We start from the raw sequence: 19,679 nt of genomic DNA on the forward strand, positions 1-19,679 counted from the left end.
AATGACAAGGCTATTTTAAATAATTAAAAAAATTTTTTTTAATTTCGAAAATATCTACTTCAATCTACTTTGAGAAGAGGGGTATTTGAATTTTGAACATATGAAGCAGATATTGGAACATAAAAATCCCTAGACTCAGCTGGCTGAATAACCTCTTATTTTTTTTTTTTTTAATAATTTTTTTAAGAGACAAATCGGCGCGAGACAACATCACAGTCGCTGCGCCGCTTGACGAGGCCGCAGCCATCGTTCGAACTCCCGGGTCAATCATCACCAGGAGAAAATAATACACATTTTTTTTCATCACAATAATTTGGTTAGCATTTATTAATACATTATTATTCAAGTTTTATATCTATAAAAAATTTATTGTCAAGTGTTCAATGTGAGTTGTTTTTTTTAACAAAAAAAAAATTATAAAAAATCGTGTTTGATGCGTGCACACTGACACACCAGGAAAACGTGAAAAAAATATAATAATAATAAAAAAAAAGGTTGGATCAATTCGAGTTTAATAAAGGGGTGTATTTGTTAATAATAATAATATTTTTAAATAATTTCATTTGTTTAAATATCAGACATTTGTGAGTGTCAAGTTTAGAAATTAATATTTTTTTTTAATTATTTTTTTTTCTTAATTTTTTACAATTAAAGGATAATTTTTTTTTGTCAATTTATTATAGTAGTTTGATAAAGGATATAAAAAAGTTTTAAAAAATAATTACATCAAGTCGTAACCATTGTTTTTGAAGGTTGCATAAAAATTAGTGTCAGTGTATCACGAGGCCAGGGTATTGTACCTATATCTACTTATCCACCTGACATTTGATGGCTATTTTATATTTGGCAACAATCTTGAGTGTTCATTTTTAACTTTTATAATACAATGATGTAATTAACTATTTTATTTAATCATTTTTTTTTATTTTTATATTGTCTGCAATTAGTTGTTTAATAATTATGCCAGGAATATTTTATTTTTTAAATTATTAATCAATTTAGCACGTGTTAACGATAATAATAATCATCTAGTCATTTCCTAAAATAAATAAATTATTAAAAACAAATAGAATCAATTATTCACCTTGAAATAATAATAATAATAAAACTATTATTATTATTTCAAGAGGCATTCATTATAATTCCCAGAAAAATAACCGGAAAATTTTTTTAATCAATTTTACTTAATCAATTTGTTCAAGTAGTTAATTTATTTATTTAATTTTTTTTTTTTTCATAAAAAATAGCTATTATTTATTGTAGAATATATATTGTATTTAAAAAAAAAAAAAAAATAGTTTTTTTTATTGTATTTCGAGAAGATAAAAATGGAAAATCAAAAAATAGTTTTTATTTTTCTCCCAGGAACTGGGACAGCTCTTGAGATATATTGGGAACTTTTGTCAAACTGGGTGTGTGATTGTGGAATGTTTTGAATAAATAAAAAAAATTAAATATGTAGGTATAATGTTAAAAAAAAAGTCAGACTTTACAATACTAAATTACGTAATTCCACGTGCTTTAAAAAAATTTTTTTCAAGGTCCATAAATGCATCACAATGTAATACTAATTTTTTTTTTTAAATAACAAAATTAAATTTTATATTTACACCGGTTATTACTGCTAAATATAAATAATTAAATTTTTTTTATAAATGGAATTATTTTTTTTAAAAAACAATATATATATTTATATAATTTTTACAAAATTATTATCTTTATTACAAAGTTCGCTTGATAGTTAAATAAAAAAAAAAAAATAAATTAATTATTTTTTTTAAATAAACAATATTATTTATTATTTATTATCGATAAATTTTTTTTTTTATATTTATTTTTCAACGACAATATTGGAGTGATAAATAAATTTTTAAAAAACGTCGCATATTATGTTGAAAAAAAAAATAAACAATTGGTCAATCATAGGACTACAATTGAAAAATAAATAAAAAAAATAATAATAATATAATTAGTGACACTGTTGCATCTGTTGGCAGGTGTTAATTGTCAATAAATTGCAACTCAATAAATTCCTTATTGAGTGTGAGATGATGATTATTGTGTGAGTGTATTGCATAATCATCATGATGAGGATGAGAAATGAGTACCACGAGTTGAGTCACTCGAAAAATTCCAATATCACGTTTTTTTTTTTTACTATTGATAAGACTAATGTGTTGATATTTTATTTGTTCACGTGTTTAAATATCTTTGATTTATTAATCACTTTTTTTTTTTTAGATAAATACGATTCATCATTGATCCAAGTTCATTATCATGGCATCACTGAGATTGCTTACGGCTGGTGCAAGTGCTGTTGGAGCTGGTGCATTATCAACATATTTTTTAATGTCAGATTCAACAGTAAGTTTATTATTATTGATTAATTAATTAATTAATATAAATATTAATTGTTGATATATATTTTTAAAAAGGTTAAAGCACATGTTGCTCATAAGCCAGTTAAAAGACCACTTCCAACACGTGAAGATCAAGTTAAATCATTAAAAACACAAGATGAATATGATGTTTTAATTATTGGAGGTGGTGCAACAGGTTCAGGATGTGCTTTAGATGCAGCAACAAGAGGTTTAAAAACTGCATTAATTGAAAGTGATGATTTTGCATCTGGTACATCATCAAGAAGTACAAAATTAATTCATGGTGGTGTACGTTATCTTCAAAAAGCCATTATGCAAGCTGACATTGAACAATATAGAATGGTTAAAGAGGCACTTCATGAACGTGCATCAATGCTTTACAGTGCTCCACATTTAGCACATCCATTACCAATTATGCTTCCAGTTTACACGTATGTATAATCTAGAATAATACAAGTATAAATTACATTTAAAAAAAAATTAATTTATATATGTATTTTTATTTAGATGGTGGCAAATACCATACTACTGGTTTGGAATAAAAATGTACGATCTTGTTGCTGGAAGTAAAACTGTAAAATCATCTTACTATTTGAGTAAATCAAATGCACTTGAATTATTTCCCATGTTAAAAGGTGATAAATTAACTGGTGCAATTGTTTACTATGATGGTAAGTTAACAAAAACAACAACAACAGCTCATAATATAATTTACAAAATAATAATAATACATTATATAATAATAAAATTTTTTTTTTAATAAATAAAGGTCAACAAGACGATGCAAGAATGAATTTGGCAGTTGCATTATCAGCATCACGTCTTGGTGCAACAGTTGTAAATCATGTTAAAGTTGTAAATTTATTAAAAGGACGTGATCGTGATGGTAAATTAATATTAACTGGTGCTCATGTACGTGATGAATTAACTGGTGAAGAATGGGATGTTAAAGCAAAATCAATAATAAATGCAACTGGACCATTTACTGATACAATACGTAAAATGGATGATCAAAATGTACCAGAAATATGTTGTCCATCATCAGGTGTACATATTGTATTACCTGGTTATTATAGTCCAGATCAAATGGGTTTACTTGATCCAGCAACATCTGATGGACGTGTTATATTTTTCTTACCATGGCAAAAACAAACAATTGCTGGTACAACTGATTTACCATGTGAAATAACTCATAATCCCCGTCCAACTGAAGATGAAATAATGTTTATATTACAAGAAGTTAAAAATTATCTTAATCCAGATGTTGAAGTACGTCGTGGTGATGTATTATCAGCATGGAGTGGTATTAGACCACTTGTATCTGATCCAAATAAACCAAATACACAATCATTGGCACGTAATCATATTGTACATGTTAGTCCAACAAATTTAGTTACAATTGCTGGTGGTAAATGGACAACATATAGAGCAATGGCTGAAGAAGCTGTTGATGCTGCAATTAAATCATGTAATTTAGAGCCATCAACAACATGTCAAACAGATGGTATGTTACTTGAGGGTGCACATGGTTGGAGTCCAACAATGTATATTAGACTTGTACAAGATTTTGGTCTTGAATGTGAAGTTGCACAACATTTAGCTAAAAGTTATGGTGACAGAGCATTTGCTGTTGCTAAAATGGCTGCACTTACTGGTAAAAGATGGCCAATTATTGGTAAAAAAATACATCCTGAATTTCCATACATTGATGCTGAGGTAAATTAACAATTTTTTATTGTTTTTTTTTTTTATTTAAATTTAAGTGTTATTAATTTTTATTTTTAAAATTAGATTCGTTATGGTTGTCGAGAATATGCAAGAACAGCTATTGATATGATTGCAAGAAGATTACGTTTAGCATTTTTAAATGTACAAGCAGCAAATGAAGCACTTCCTGGTATTATTGATATTATGGCAGAAGAATTAAAATGGTCTGAAGCTGAAAAAAAAAAACAACACAAAGAAGCTAGTGATTTCTTGGCAAATGAAATGGGACAAATGGTTAATCGTGCATCACGAGATAAAATACCAATTAATCTTACTAAAGATGAAATTCAATTGTACATTAAACGTTTCCAAATTATTGATAAAGATCGTAAAGGATATGTATCAATCAATGACATTCGTCGTGGACTTAAGGTATTATTTTTCATTTCAATAATTAATAACTTTTTTTTTTTTAATTTAAAAATAATTTTATAGTCTAGTAATTATTCAAGGAGAGAATCAATTTTATTATTTTTCATTTAAATTTTATTTTTATTTATTTATTATTTATTTAGACACAATTTTTTTTTATAAAATTTAATTATTTATTTATAAATTAATTATTATTTATGAAAAAAAAAAATTTATTATTTACTAAACAATTAAAATTTAGTCACTAGGAATTCATTTGCATGAAAATGAAATGCATTTATTACTCAGTGAAATTGATTTGAGCTACAATGGTCAAATGGAACTTCAAGATTATCTTCAGGTAATTAATTATCATTCAAATTATTAATATATTTTTTTTTTTTTCTATTTTTATTCTCGGTAAATATAGCTGTTTGGTGATAAAGATGTACCAGGTGAAGAGTTACACGAAATACTACGCGAAATCGACACAAATATGAACGGTCAAGTCGAGCTGGACGAATACCTTCAGGTCTGTCGGTGTTAAAATTTGAATTTTTTTTTTTTTTCAATTTTTTTTTTGTTAATCAATACGTTATCTATTTGCTTGTTTATTTAAAAAATATATATTCTTTTAATTCACATTTTTATCAAACAACAAAACAAAGCACATTACAATTTTTTTTTTTTTAAGAAAACAAAAATTAAATTACATTAATTATTATCACATAAATTTACTCAATTTTAATCTTCTAAAAATACTGCAATTAATTTTTTCAATTAGATATATTAGTAGTGTTAGAATATAATTATTATTTTTAATTATTTAACCCGTCTACCTTCTGGTTTTTGCTCGTTCCAAATCAACAAAACCGTCTTGTGTCGTTATTAATAATTAAACTGCCTTTGCATGATATTATTTTAGCAAAATATTTTACTTAAAAATACAAACAAAAAATCCTGAATGTTGCAGTTAAATGTCACTTAATGTATTGTTTAAAATAACATAATGTTGAATGATTAATTAATTATTGTATTATAATTTTTAGATGATGTCTGCAATTAAATCCGGCCACGTTGCTTATTCAAGATTTGCAAGGATGGCAGAAATGGAGGAAGCACAGCATGAAAAAGATGTATTAAAAAAGAAAATTACTGTTGAAAGATCAGGTGGTGGTCTTTAAATAATCCAACAACATAGACTATTTTAAAAATAATTATAAAAAAAACAAACAAATCAAACAAAAAAAAAAATAATAAATCGCCTCTCTTCACGTTTTTTTTTTTCTGCGAAAAATGTTTTCACGCTATCATTCAGCTTGTAGGGATTAATTTATTTGGGGGGTCTTATTTCCATTTTGCAAAGCACGTTGTTGATGTAAAAAAAAAAAAACAACAATAAAATGATACTAGTCAACAGGTGCGACCGATAAAAATACTCTGCTTTTTAATGCATTGATATTTTTGGCATTTAGCCAATTTTGAAAAATAAAAAATTGATGTTAACAAACACAAAATAAATAAATAAAAAAAAAAAAAACACTTTTGATTAAAACGAAACAAACCAGGGATTATTAGAGCGTTAATTTATCATAATTGTTAATAGATTAATTAATTATTAAAATACGAGTAAATAATTTAATTATTTGCAAAAAAAAAAAAGCATCATCACAAAGTGTTTTTCTTTTTTTTTTTTTTTAAATAAACTCAAACGAAAAAAAAATATAAAATAATAGAAAAATTTATTAATTTGTGTACATATACGTATATTGTCATCAGCCACATTATGGTGTCACAATAATTATAAATTAATTACCTATGTCTTAATTAATAATTTATTCGCATTAAATAAAGATTAAATTATAACTCTATCAAGTATTCAACTACAAATTAATAGAAATAATTTTAAAATATTTATAGAAAAAGAAATTTATAATTTTCTTCGAAATTGAAAGTGAAAGTTAATTTTTCCAAGAAAATTTTCAATAGATTTTCCAAAATAAAATTCACTCAGTTGAATTTAAAAATAAAATTTTATGCTTTGAATGAACCCCCATACCAGGTATATATTTTTTACAACTTAAAAAAATAATACCTTACATTTCAGTTGACCCCCTTCAGCAATAAATCACCCCCATAAAAAAAAACAACAAATCCCCTGTAAATAAAACCATACATGTTAAAATAATTTTCAAAAAAAAAATACAATTTTTTAATCAAACATTTTTTTTTTTAATATCAAAATGTTTATTTTTTTTTTTTTTTTTAATTCAAGGGGGCGGCTGACATACGACTCCTCCCCATAAAAATATGCAGTTGTGTTTCACTAAAAAAAAAAATAATAATAACGAAAAAAAAAAAAAAAAATCATCCCCCATCGTACTTGAAATAAAATTCATTCGAAACCTCTCAACAGTATTCGAATGTCCCCCTTAACAATTAAACCCCAAATAATAATTTAAAAAAATGAAAAATAATTCTCAAAAAATTATTAAAAAATTTTAAAAAATTACAATAATTTCTATCTACCAAAATATCAATGAAACGAAAAATGTATTTTTTTAAAAATCTTGTTATCTATGAAATTGTCCAAGGTCATGTATTAAAAATTTCTAATAAAATTAGGGTGGGCGTCTGGTAGCCCCCCCGGGCGTATCATCCGTACGCCCCTGTGCATTACAGCAAGCTCGCTGAGCTCGCCTTTCCCCCACCGACCAATCCAACGTTCACCGTGATCCCCACTGTCAAACCTCCCAGTATTTCCATCCTCGTTTTACAAAGCAAGCGGTATTATATAAATCCACAAGTGCAAGTGAAAAAGATTAAATAAAAGCGAGAAAAAAAATCGACAGGCGGCAGCATTAACATATTTGCCCAAGCCGCCAGTTTGCCATCGCCTCGCCTCATGGCCAAAGCGTCTATTTTTTTTTCCCCTTAACAATAATAATAGTTAATTATTATTATTATTATCATTTAACTCGTGCGCAATAGAAATCTAGGCGTCCTCAACAACATCATACTTGCAAGGTTCAACATCCACCTCCATCTCCATCTCCGCTGATCTCCGCCGAGCAGGACGACAATAAACCCTGGATTTATTTAACTGATAAAGGAAAAAAAAAAAATCGAAATTCCTCGGTTCGCGTCAACAAGAAACTAAGGGGTATTGCGAATGTGTGTATGATAGTGTTAATATATATATATTTTTTATATAAAATTCACACACAACCGCGTGTTGAAGTATTGTTTTTAGGTTTCTCTCGTTTTTACACTCCCCCATACACCAACCCCTCTTTTTATCCCCCACTATACATCTGTCAACCATAAACTCCCACCGCCCAACTACCTCAACCCAAAAATACTCCAAAATATATATTTTTTTTTTTTTTTATTTGCAAATTTTTTTATTATTATTTATCAACAATATTGTGCGGTGCTAGTTTTTTTTTTTTTTTTTTTATCGATTTTGTGTTTTGTGAACTATGATTTTTTAAAAAGTGTCATTAGTATAAAATAGATATGAAAATAATAATAATTATTATTTGAAGATAATAAATAATAAAAATATATTTTTTGTGACAAAAAGATAGCAGCTTGAGGCATAATGACAACGGTCAAGGTACGTTGAAAAAAAAACATCTGGATTTAAATAAAAATATGAGTAACATATGTTTATGATGATGATGATGATGATGATAATTGTTGGTTGTTGTTGATTAAAATTGAAACAAGTAGTCAGGTAATGAATTGTATGATTTAAAAAAAATAAAAACAATAGGGGTAGCACGTGTATGATGGTATGTTAGGTGGAGTCAAAATTGAAAAGTGGGTGGAGGCTGAGTTTGAGGCTTTCCGCGTTATTCCAATGCTCCAATCTAACTCTCTTTCTTGGTCTTGATGTTATATCAAATTCCATGGATGGTACAGTTTAAGCAACCCAAGAAATTTTAGATTGTGAATATTGTTGGAGGTCGAGTGGGCGGGTGTGGCGTTGGATTAAGTATAGACCCTCATTGACGTTGGCGTTTCGCGTTTTGCGCACATCATTTTACAATATTATCCAATCAACAAATAATATCAAAATATATTTTTACTATTTTAACAATTATTTCATCCCTTAAAAAATAATACAAATAAATATATTTATGATATATTTTTTTTACTATTTTTATTTTACTATGTGTGGTTTTTTTTTTCATTAAAATTGTTGATAAAAAATATAGTAATAATCAAGGACCGGGTGGGGCCGGGTGAACAAAATTATCACACGAACAACAGGGGCGTAGGGAGGCGGTCCTCGTATTGGGTTGTTACGAGGAGGGCCTTCTTTTGTCGTTGTCATACCATCGTCTTTACCACCACGATTGCAAATATCTTCAGCAACAACAACACCCCTTTTGCACGTGGATATTTTACAACTGATAAAAAAAAAAAACCGCGATTATTTTTTATTTTCTTGGAAAAATAGTTTTTTCTTTTTTTTTTTTTTTTCATTTTTTTCTTATCACAAAAATAGTTTTTCTTTTTATCAATATTTTTTTTTTTTTTTAATTGGTGGTTGTTATTATTGAGCTATTTTTTTTTTTTTAAATTATTTTTTATTTTTTTTAACTGTATTATTGAGCTTTTTATTTTTTAAGTGGGGAAAGGGTTTCAGTGGTTGTTGTCGTTGTTTTTTTTTTTTTTTTCTTTACATTTTTATTGATAATATTTTTTTGTTTTGAGTATTTTTTTTTTTATTGGGATTGGAGTTTTGTGGGTGGTCGATTTGGGTGGTGGCAGCGACATGATTTTATTTCGGGGTGAATTAAATTTTTAAGTGGTTAAAAATATAATAATAAAGTGTAATAATAAATTTATATTATTAATAAAAATTTGGATTTAATAAATTTTTTATAAATTTGATAAAATGAATGTAAGAACTTTGGTAAGAACTAGAAAGTTTAAAAAAATATTTGTGTATTTATTTTTTTGTTATGTGTTGTGAGGATGTTTGTTTATGATAATAAAATGTGATTTATTTTTTTGATGATTAGTCAGAGGGAAATGAAGAGGAGCAAGACCCTCTGGCGTCTCAACCACAAGAAAATCAAGAACAACAACAACAACAACAACAACAACAACAGCAGTTGGAGCAACAAATACAACCACAACCACAAATACGTTTTTTAAATGCAAATGTATTGCAACAATTACAACAACAACAACAACAGCAGCAGCAACAGCAGCAACAACAACAACAGCAACAACAACATGAACAAAATGTACAACAACAGCATGGACAACCGCATGTTATTACACTTCAACAATTACAAAATTATCAATTGCCAATGGCAACACAACAACAGCAGCATGATCAACAAAGGACACAAACTATTTCAGTTCAAGCACTGCCACAACAATTTTTACAGGTTAATAATCAAGTAAATAATTATTTATTTTACTATTTTATATATATTTATATTAATTAATTTGTTTGTATATAATTTAGGGTACACAATTGACTGCAAGCCAGGCTCAAGCAATACAACAACATCAACAACAACAAGCCCAACAAGCTCAACAAAATAATCAACATGGACAAGTACAACAACAAGGTCAACAACAACAGGCACAGCAGCAACAACAACAACAACAGCAATTGAGTTATAGTGTACCATTGCCAATGCAAACAGTTAATATTGATGGACAAGAGGCATTATTTATACCATCATCAGCAATGTCTGGTGCTGGTGGACATCATCAAACAGCAATGCAATTTACAACAGCAAATGGACAACAAGTACAATTAGCATCACAACAAGTACAACTTGCCAATGGACAAATAATTACACCACAGCCAGTTAGTTTAATAAGAACACCAAATGTATTTCCAACATCAATTATACAAAATATTGGTGGACAAACAGTACAGCTACCTACAGGTTTGTTTGGTTTGTGTTTTTTTTTTTTTTTAAATTACTTTTAAGTCTTAACACAGCTGCTTTTTTCCCAACCACGCTTTATTTTTCATTCATCTCTATTTGTTTTTGTTAATCTCCTATAAAAAAAAATTATATTAATTTGGAATTTATTTATTTTATTTATAATGGAATTTTAGAATCGTATCCTACTAATTTTTTCACACACTGCTTTTTTCCACTAACCAAATATCCTGCCTTGCGATTACGAACGGTCAGATTCCAAGGCAACCGTTGATGTTACAGGTCAAAGTGTACAAGTTAGACCTCTACAATTTCCAATGCAACATGTACAACAAACAGTACCAGTTCAAGTACCAGTTTCAACAAATAATGGACAAACTATTTATCAAACTGTTCATTTTCCAATTCAAGCATTGTCAAATGTATTTGGTATGGGACCACAAATGATGCCTCAAATAACTCAGGTAACATTTGAAAAATTAAAATTAAAAAAAATTGATTATTTAATTTTATATAACAATATTTTTTTTACATAGCAAATTCCACAAATGGCACAAATTATAACACCAAATGGACAAATACAACAAGTTCAAATTGCAAATTTACCACAAGGTCTTCAAGGTTTACAAAGTCTTCAGGTAAATTTGAAATTAAAAATATAATTTAATTTTTAAAAATAAAAAAAGAGAACAAGTATTAATAATAAATTAATTTAAAAGGGTCAACCATTTAAACTTGAACATCAAGTTGCTCAACAAGCTCAACATCAAACACAGCATCAAGTTGTTCAAACAGTTCAACAACAACAAACCCAAGCTCAACAACAACAAGTACAACAAGTTGTACAACAAGTAATTCAACAACAACAACAAGCAGCAGCTCAACAACAGCAACAACAAGCCCAACAACAGCAGCAGCAACAAGCCCAACAACAAGTCCAAGCTCAAGCTGCAGTATCAGCACCAGCATCAAGTACAGCTTGGCCACCAAATAACGTTCAAGTTGTTGGTATTGGTCCAATTGGTAGAGCAACAAGTACAAATACAAATGTAATAACAACAAAAGATGGACAAAAAATTGAATTATCAACATTAACAAGACCAAATGACGGTAGTGTTGATAATGGTGATATTAAATTTACAAGTATTGATGCAAGTCAATTAACAAATGGACAAGTAATACATATACCAGCAGCAACTCAACAACAGCAACAACAACAACAGCAGCAACAGCAACAACAACAGCAGGCAATGCAACCAATAACAATAACTGGTGCAGGAGGACAACAATTAACATTGATATCAGCATCAGCACTGACAAACTTAACTGCAGCACAACAAGGACAAATGATGAGAAGTTTAAATGTTGGTAATGGTAGCATAATGCAATTACAACCAGGTATTGGTGGACCAAATGGTTTTTTACAATCAATACCAATACAAAATTTAGCTGGTCTTGGTAATGTACAAGTTATACCAGCAAGTGCATTACAACCAACAGTACAAGGTATACAAACAACAACAAATGGTGCACAATTAACAACAATTGATTCATCTGATCCACCAAAATGGCAAATATTACAAACAATACAATCAAATGGTGCTATTACAACACAACAAGCACAACAACCACAAGTACAATCACCACAATTACAGCAACAACAACAGCAACAACAGCAGCAACAATTACCACGTACAATAACACCAACACCAAGTATTGTTACAAATGAAGGTGAAACAAAACAACACAGACGTAGAGTTGCATGTAATTGTCCAAATTGTAGTGATGGTGAAAGAACAAGAGATATGACACATAAAAGACAACATATTTGTCATATACCTGGTTGTAATAAAGTTTATGGTAAAACAAGCCATTTAAGAGCACATTTAAGATGGCATACTGGTGAACGTCCATTTGTATGTAGTTGGATTTTTTGTGGTAAAAAATTTACAAGATCAGATGAATTACAAAGACACAGAAGAACTCATACTGGTGAAAAAAGATTTTCATGTCCTGAATGTACTAAAAAATTCATGAGATCAGATCATCTTACAAAACACATTAAAACACATACTAAAATAAGAAGTGCTGTAAGTATTTATTGTATTAAAAATTAATTAAGAAATAATTTTAATATATTTTTAATTTATTGTGTTTAGGAAGCTGCAACTTCAACACAAGAAAACTCATCAGAGGGTGAATCATCAAGTGATGAAAAAATTATAATTGCACTCAAAGAAAGTACACAAACTGAAATAATAATGCCATCAATGGAACCCATGGAAAGCGATACACCAACACATGTGACCAATGAATGACAATTTACATAAATTAATATTAATAATTACTTTAATTATCATGAGGATCTTTTTATACATATTTATAAATATTTATATCCATTATTATTATTATTATTATTATTTCTTTATTATTTTATTATTTTTTTGACTGGGATAATTGGAGAAGATTGGGGCTGTGATTTTTCAGCCGGTATCATAAGTAGATACTAATGATGATTTTGACTCGATTTTTCTTTGTTTTCTTTTTTTTTTTATAGAAATTATTATGGAGAATTATAGTGTTCTAGTATTTCTAATATATTTTTCTAAGAGCGTGTATACACACAATAAAATTGTGTTGAATATCGTATGTAAATATTGTATATTGACTGTACAAAAAAAGTTTACAAAGATTAAAAGAAAAAAAAAAAAAAAAACTTTTTCAATTCTGTGTTTTTTTTTTTTTTTTCATTATTTACTCGTTTTATTAATGAAAAATTAACAATTTATATTAAAAAATATATAAAAAAAAAAAAATATATTTTTACCCTGTCTGAACGTGAATCAGGATCAACAAAAAGATAGAAATTATTCTATTTTTAAATTTAAATTATATAAAATTTAGTAAAAAAATTTATTTTACGGGAAGATATCAGAAATAAATAGCGTGAAGCATGCTGATACTACTATTATTTTTTTATCTTATCTAAAAAAAAATTTTTTTTTTTTTAAGAAAATTTTTAAATAAAAGATAAAAAAAAAAAATAATATTATCAGCATGTGTCATCTAATTATATTCAAAAACTGACTAACACATTTTAATTTTTTTTTTTTTATCTTGCTGAAATGAAATATTTATTACATACTTAATTTTTTTTAGCTTTTGTTTTTTTTTTTTTTTTAAATTTTATTTAACTAAATAATACATAGTTCATTTTTGATCCTCTCCACACAGCAGAGACAAGTAACGACCGAATATTTCAATTTATCGTAACCCACACAACAATTAGAAAATTGAACAAATAATTTAAATAATCTTCTACGTTTTTTTGATACTTTCTTTACTGTTTCTATAAATTCAGGAGTTATACTTGTATCTTTAAACTTCAACGCTTTCATAAATGGTGAATTTTCAAGAATTTTTTCAATAATATTGTTTGTTATTTTATAGCTTTCTGGTAGTTCCAATGTTTGCAGCCCTTTTAGCAATTCCAATGAAGAATAAGTAATATTACTTTTGCCAGTTAAATAAAGTTCTTTTAAATGTTTCATCTTTGTAATTGCTTGTATGCCAATATCAGTTAATGATGAACAATTTCCAACTAAACATTCTACAAATTTCATGCTATTGGCAATAATATACAAAATATCATCTGTAGGTTTCTCATTCTCGCATAAAGTAAGGAGTTTAATGTTCGCAAGCTCAATGTCTAAATATTTTTTACAAATATACTCATGATCATGAAAATTTAATTTAGCATCAACAATAGCCTTAGCTATGTGGCAGGTAATCCTTATACCACCAATTTCAATTTTTTTCAAGGCTTTTAGTTTCGGAATTATCTGTAAAATAAATAATTTATAATTAAATGTAAAGAGTAAAAATAATATTTTTTGATTTTTCAATTGTAATAGATATAAATGGGTCAACTTACAGCCAAGAATGAGTTTGGGAATTGACTCCATGTCACTGTGCCCTCGCTTTGATTAAACAGAGCGAGTTCATTTAAAGTATTGGCGACATTTTTCAATGATAAAATTAAAGTACTAGGTATTCTAGGAGTACGTTGAAATATAATTTTTAATATTTTTAGTTTAGACATACGTGAAAATGCATTTTCAAAATCATTATTATCAAAAGGATATTTCAATCTCAGTCGAAGTTTCACTAGGTTTTGACAAGATTCATTAACAATAGGCACTATGTTGGAATTATCATAAGCTACCAAGTCTAATTCTGTTAAATAACTGCAATATTTATCAAGGAGTGATCTTAAGAAACTTAATTTTTTCTCATTTGTTTTGAACTTCTCTAAAGAGTTTTGAGGACAATCATATTCCCAATGAGATAGTACCAGTTTGTTTGCTTTAAAATAATAAGAATGAACAACTCTATTCCAGTTTTTGCATACTGAAAAAAAAATTAATTACAAATTTATTATAATATAATATCATTTATGACAATTACTAAATAATTTTTTTGTTTAAACGAACAATTTATATGTTATTTATCATACCTTGTGCAATTTTTGGTCTTTCACATACTGGAATATACATAAATATTTCCCTCAGGCAATCATCATTAATAAAGTCAATTAATATTAATTTTTTGGCATGAGAATGATCATAATGCTGATGATATATCTAAAAAAAATAAATAATATATTTATATTTATACAATAATGTATAGTGTTTAATTTACTATATTATAAAAAACGAACCTTTTGACGTTTTTCATATGACTGTGTAGAACTTGTTTGACTTGTATTCTTACATTTTCTTTTAAAGATTTTGTCCACTTCTAATTCACCCAACATTTTCAACTCACTTATAATAAAAAAATATTAATATTTTTTTATAAATTATATTTAAAAGGACAAAAAGATTAAGGGAGTTCAAATGGTGTCAAAACAAGAGCACTGTATTTTAATTAAATGTTTACCACGTGTGTACCAGTGTGTACTACACAGTGGTCCAGGGAGCACAGTGGTCAGCATCAATATAGCAATAGAGAAGCAATAGAAATTGCCGAAATTGAGATTCTCAACTCTCGAATTGTCTCGAATTGTCTCGAATTCCCGATTAATGATGCTGACCACGTGGGTACTATACACACGTGGTAAACATTATTGAATTTTAACCTTATAATTTGTTAAAACAATAATATAAAAAACAAAAATTGCTCAGCACAAATATATTTTAATATAATAATATTTGATATAATTTTCATATATGTTAATTTATTAAATATTTTTATTAATCTATTTTTCTTTTTATCAAAATCAAATTTTATATTTAAAAAAAAAGCAAAGCAATAGTGATTGACAGTGATTGATCAGCTATTTTTGTTTTTAATTTTAGTTTTTGTTGGTAAATTTTGTCAACTTCGAAATAACTAGTTGTCAATATGTATATTTAATTTAATGAATAAACTGATTGGTGTATAGTCATCATACGTATTACTTGCCTTATACGAACAAAATAAAAAAATAGATAAATGAATAGAAAACATTAATATTTATAAATATTATACACAAAAAATTTATTTTTTCAATCCTTAATATCATATTAAATTATTACAGTACATTGGAAAAATTGACAATTTAAAGAATAATTAACTCTTTGAGTAATAGACAGGATTAGCAGTATGAAAATATTGCTTTTTTTTAATTTACAATATAGTACAGTTATTTAAATAATAAACATGACATTCCACATCACACTGATACAATTTTTAAAATTTTTTAAATCAACTTTGTTGATAAAATTAATTTTAATTTTGATAAATAAAATTAATTAGACTCAAATATAAAATAGTACATAGTACGAAGAAAATCAGAGATAATCGAAAAAAATCGGAGAAACCATTTTCACCACGGAAAATAGATTATTAAAATAATTAATTTATAAAAATTTAAATAAACATTGCAATAAAGGACAAGTTTTTTTGTAAATCTAATAAAAATAATTTAAATTAAAAACACATTTAAAAAAAGAGAAATTAAATTACTAATATCTAATATTCAATTCAATTTAATTGAAAAAAAAAAAAAAAAAAAACAATCGTAACATTCACATCACACGGATATTAAATATTAATGGAAATTATTAAAACATCTTGTCATCATAATACACTCGCGAACATAAAAAAAAATTGCATTAAAAAAATAGGAAAAAACAATTTCCTTTTTTCCTCGTCGAAATCAAATAAAGTCAACTAAAAAATTTAATGGAAACTTTGACACACAGTTGGTATTTGTCCTTGAAACATTTTCAAATAGCTATTAAACTATTCACTTGGTTCAGTATAAATTTCACACCAAACTGGACAATGATTTGACGCTGGACCACCCCATTTCCACCCTTGTGGTATTCCCAAATGATTCAATCCTTTTCTAACAATTTTAAAATTACCAGTATTAACTAATTTTTTTGTTCCTTTACCCCATACTATTTTATCTTTAAAAAAATATTTATCAGTATCAACAGCAGTATTACTTTCACACAAGACATCACTAAATATAATATTTGATTTATCATTTGTCAATGTAAAATCACCAAGAAATATTGAATTTTTAGCATCAATAAATCTATCAATAATATTATTATCATCATTACCATGCATTTGTACATTAATTATTGTTAAATCAATTTTATTAACATGAAATACAATTGATGCAAGTACCGGAAGAAATACAGTTGTCTCTGGTGGTTGTTCTTTAATTATAATATTTTTTTTTTCACATGAATTCCATAATATAGCTAAACCAGCACCAAGATGTATTGATTTCCATTTTTTATTATTTTCACGCCAATCACATATTTTTTTAATACTCGGTACATTTAATTCATTTGTTAATTTTTCAAGTGCATCTTGACTTTTAATTTCTTGGAGTGCTATTATTGATAATCTATTTTCCAATATTGTACGACAAATTATTTCCATAACACCATGATTTTCAGCTTTATCTGTATTAAAATTATTTAAATTCCATGTTGCTATTCTTATTGATTTTCTATTTGTTAAATTTGTAATATAATCATTGTCCAGCTGTGGTCTTGGACTGGCAATACTCAATAATTCCCATATTTCATTTTCAGTTATTCCTGGATTTAAATCAATCATTTTATCACTTTCATGATCTTCATCATTTACATTATCATCATCATCAATATCACTCATTGGAATTGGTTGTATTTTATCACGATTTATCTTTTTAATATTATTTGTTCTTGGTGTACTTGATGCTTGTGGATAACTCAATGATGATGATGATGGACTACCACCATTTGTTAATTTTTTATTTGTACCATTTGTATAACCATTTATTTTTAAATGTGGCTTTATTATGGCTAAACGATATTTTCCAACACCACGTAATTTACCAATTTCATCAATTGAATAATAACATCCACGTTTTAATCTTTTTTCAACAATTCGTGATGCTAATTCCTGTAATAAATAAATCAATCAAATTATTAAACAAATTTTTATAAATTTAAATTATTATTTTAACGTTTTAAGTATTTTTTTTAATTTACATTAATTATTTCAAAGCAACGTGCAACTAAGATGCAAATAAATTGTTAAAAATAATAGAAAAATACCATTAAACCAGTTGATTAATTTTTTTATTATTAATTATAGTTATTGATGTCATCATTTTTAAATTAAATAACACAGTATTAAATTCCTCTTGGAAAATAGTTACTCTGATACGAAAAAAATAAATGAAAATAATAATAATTTATAATAAATATAATTATTATTACAAATTGTTAATTTATTAATATTTTATTTTTGTGATAATAATATATTACCTGATCAACACCAGGTACAACTTGAAGATCAAAAATACTTGCTGAATTAATGTCAACTTGTGAGTCAGTATTACCAACTGAATCTAAACTTGTTGATGTTCTTGATGATATTCCACTTCCATTTGATTGACTAACATATATTTCTGGTTTAATTGATTCAAGTTTATCAGCTCCAATTCCAGATACCAATGCTAAATCTTCAATTTTAAAAAAACGTCCAATTAATCTACGATGATTTACAATTTTTTCAGCTAATATTCTATTTATTCCTGGTAATGTCATTAGCTCTTCTTCAGTTGCTGTATTAATATTCAATTGTTGAGCCTGAAAATTAAATTTAAAAAATCATAATCACTTTTTCAATTTTATTTTGATAATAAAAATTAATTACCTTTAATGATTCATCAACAAGTGAAAATGTATGTGATAAATTTTTCGAATTTTTAAATTTTCTTATTCCAATTTTAGTTAAACTTAGCTGTGATTTAAAATTCGAACGTTTTGTTTTTGTATCATCATGATGACTGCTGTTAACTTGTCCCATTTTTATCAAAACTATTTAAAAAACGTATGATTTTTTTATAAAATTTACTTTATCAAATATTCGTTGAGTCATCTATCGATGCTTGAGCAATTTATTATTTTCGTGAATACTAAACGAGTCACGAGATTTTTATAAACAAACATTTTATTTTTTACTTCAATTCTATTTTATTTTTTCTTCAATTCTATCCACTTTTTTTCATCAACACAATTTAGTAAATATTACATTTAAATATCCAATTGTCTGAAATGAAAAAAATTATTATTATTATTTAGTTAAAAATAAAAAAAAGCAAATTAATAATTAAATAAATTTATATAATCACTGTAAAATTATTTTATATTTAATTTTAAAAATAATAAAATTATATTGTTGTTGTTATTATTTAAAATAATGATGATTTTTAATAATGACCGACTTTCAAATTGCTCAAATATGTACACGTCAATAAAAACTAGATATCCTTGATGATTAGATAAAAATTAATAGACTTGAAAAAAGTATAAAATAATAAAAATGTATTTATAAAAAAAATAAACTGTTTAATTAATTGAATTTTAATTTGACTTACATTATTTCGGAGTAATTTTTGTTTGTGATGAACTAATTCCATCGATTTCTAATTTACCAAAAATAATTATACACTCAAATTATTATAAATATTTTTCATTTTTCCCCTCTTATATTTCTCTTCTTTTGCTTTTCACTTTTTTAATTGGCCAAATATTTCTTGGCTTGTTTTTTATTTACCACGACATAACCTTTTTTTTTTTATTAAATTAATTTACGCGAGCTTGGGATAAAAATATAATCATTATATACACCTCTTTTTTATTATTTATTTATATTTCAATTTTCAAGATGCATTTCCAAGATGACGATGATATTTTTT

At 26.4% G+C, this 19,679-nt stretch overlaps 3 protein-coding genes across 14 annotated transcripts; 2 read left to right on the forward strand and 1 right to left on the reverse strand.

Annotated features, from left to right (window-relative positions):
- Positions 1-183: 183 nt before the first annotated feature.
- Positions 184-6,054, forward strand: LOC122855785 (glycerol-3-phosphate dehydrogenase, mitochondrial). Of its 6 annotated transcripts, XM_044157396.1 has the most exons (9): positions 189-316; positions 2,242-2,364; positions 2,436-2,812; positions 2,889-3,052; positions 3,151-4,097; positions 4,173-4,520; positions 4,762-4,860; positions 4,930-5,031; positions 5,549-6,054. In XM_044157396.1, exons 2-9 carry the CDS (start codon positions 2,278-2,280, stop codon positions 5,681-5,683), a joined length of 2,259 nt encoding a protein of 752 aa, XP_044013331.1. In that variant the 5' UTR covers positions 189-316; positions 2,242-2,277; the 3' UTR covers positions 5,684-6,054. The 6 variants fall into 6 exon arrangements, with proteins under 6 accessions (XP_044013325.1, XP_044013331.1, XP_044013330.1 ...); XM_044157390.1 differs by lacking the exon at positions 4,762-4,860 and having other exon boundaries at positions 184-316; XM_044157395.1 differs by lacking the exon at positions 4,930-5,031.
- A 1,308-nt stretch (positions 6,055-7,362) lies between these two features.
- Positions 7,363-13,037, forward strand: LOC122855786 (transcription factor Sp2-like). Of its 7 annotated transcripts, none has more exons than XM_044157398.1 (8): positions 7,363-7,673; positions 8,086-8,118; positions 9,536-9,910; positions 9,991-10,423; positions 10,679-10,887; positions 10,960-11,061; positions 11,143-12,513; positions 12,583-13,037. In XM_044157398.1, exons 2-8 carry the CDS (start codon positions 8,104-8,106, stop codon positions 12,739-12,741), a joined length of 2,664 nt encoding a protein of 887 aa, XP_044013333.1. In that variant the 5' UTR covers positions 7,363-7,673; positions 8,086-8,103; the 3' UTR covers positions 12,742-13,037. The 7 variants fall into 7 exon arrangements, with proteins under 7 accessions (XP_044013333.1, XP_044013338.1, XP_044013335.1 ...); XM_044157403.1 differs by having other exon boundaries at positions 10,706-10,887; XM_044157400.1 differs by lacking the exon at positions 7,363-7,673 and having other exon boundaries at positions 7,940-8,118.
- Positions 13,038-15,939: 2,902 nt separating this feature from the next.
- Positions 15,940-19,542, reverse strand: LOC122855789 (endonuclease/exonuclease/phosphatase family domain-containing protein 1-like). Its single transcript, XM_044157416.1, has 4 exons — positions 19,359-19,542; positions 18,635-19,030; positions 18,244-18,567; positions 15,940-17,875 (listed from the first exon to the last, which is right to left on the reverse strand). The coding sequence occupies exons 2-4, from the start codon at positions 18,785-18,787 to the stop codon at positions 16,712-16,714; spliced, it is 1,641 nt and encodes a 546-aa protein (XP_044013351.1). The 5' UTR covers positions 18,788-19,030; positions 19,359-19,542; the 3' UTR covers positions 15,940-16,711.
- Positions 19,543-19,679: the final 137 nt, after the last annotated feature.

The sequence above is a fragment of the Aphidius gifuensis genome, linkage group LG4 (assembly GCF_014905175.1).
Source record: "Aphidius gifuensis isolate YNYX2018 linkage group LG4, ASM1490517v1, whole genome shotgun sequence".
NCBI lineage: Eukaryota > Metazoa > Arthropoda > Insecta > Hymenoptera > Braconidae > Aphidius > Aphidius gifuensis.

What these genes read in the sequence shown, in the direction of transcription:
- LOC122855789 (XM_044157416.1), bottom strand. Translation starts at nt 18,787, where the DNA reads ATGGGACAAGTTAACAGCAGTCATCATGATGATACAAAAACAAAACGT. An exon ending in TTGTTGATGAATCATTAAAG is followed by an intron (nt 18,568 to 18,634) that starts GTAATTAATTTT and finishes TTTAATTTTCAG; the next exon opens with GCTCAACAATTGAATATTAA. An exon ending in TTGTACCTGGTGTTGATCAG is followed by an intron (nt 17,876 to 18,243) that starts GTAATATATTAT and finishes TATTTATTACAG; the next exon opens with GAATTAGCATCACGAATTGT.
- LOC122855785 (XM_044157396.1), top strand. Translation starts at nt 2,278, where the DNA reads ATGGCATCACTGAGATTGCTTACGGCTGGTGCAAGTGCTGTTGGAGCT. An exon ending in TTTTAATGTCAGATTCAACA is followed by an intron (nt 2,365 to 2,435) that starts GTAAGTTTATTA and finishes ATTTTTAAAAAG; the next exon opens with GTTAAAGCACATGTTGCTCA. An exon ending in AACTTCAAGATTATCTTCAG is followed by an intron (nt 4,861 to 4,929) that starts GTAATTAATTAT and finishes CGGTAAATATAG; the next exon opens with CTGTTTGGTGATAAAGATGT.
- LOC122855786 (XM_044157397.1), top strand. An exon ending in TGATGCCTCAAATAACTCAG is followed by an intron (nt 10,888 to 10,959) that starts GTAACATTTGAA and finishes TTTTTTACATAG; the next exon opens with CAAATTCCACAAATGGCACA. An exon ending in ATACTAAAATAAGAAGTGCT is followed by an intron (nt 12,514 to 12,582) that starts GTAAGTATTTAT and finishes TATTGTGTTTAG; the next exon opens with GAAGCTGCAACTTCAACACA.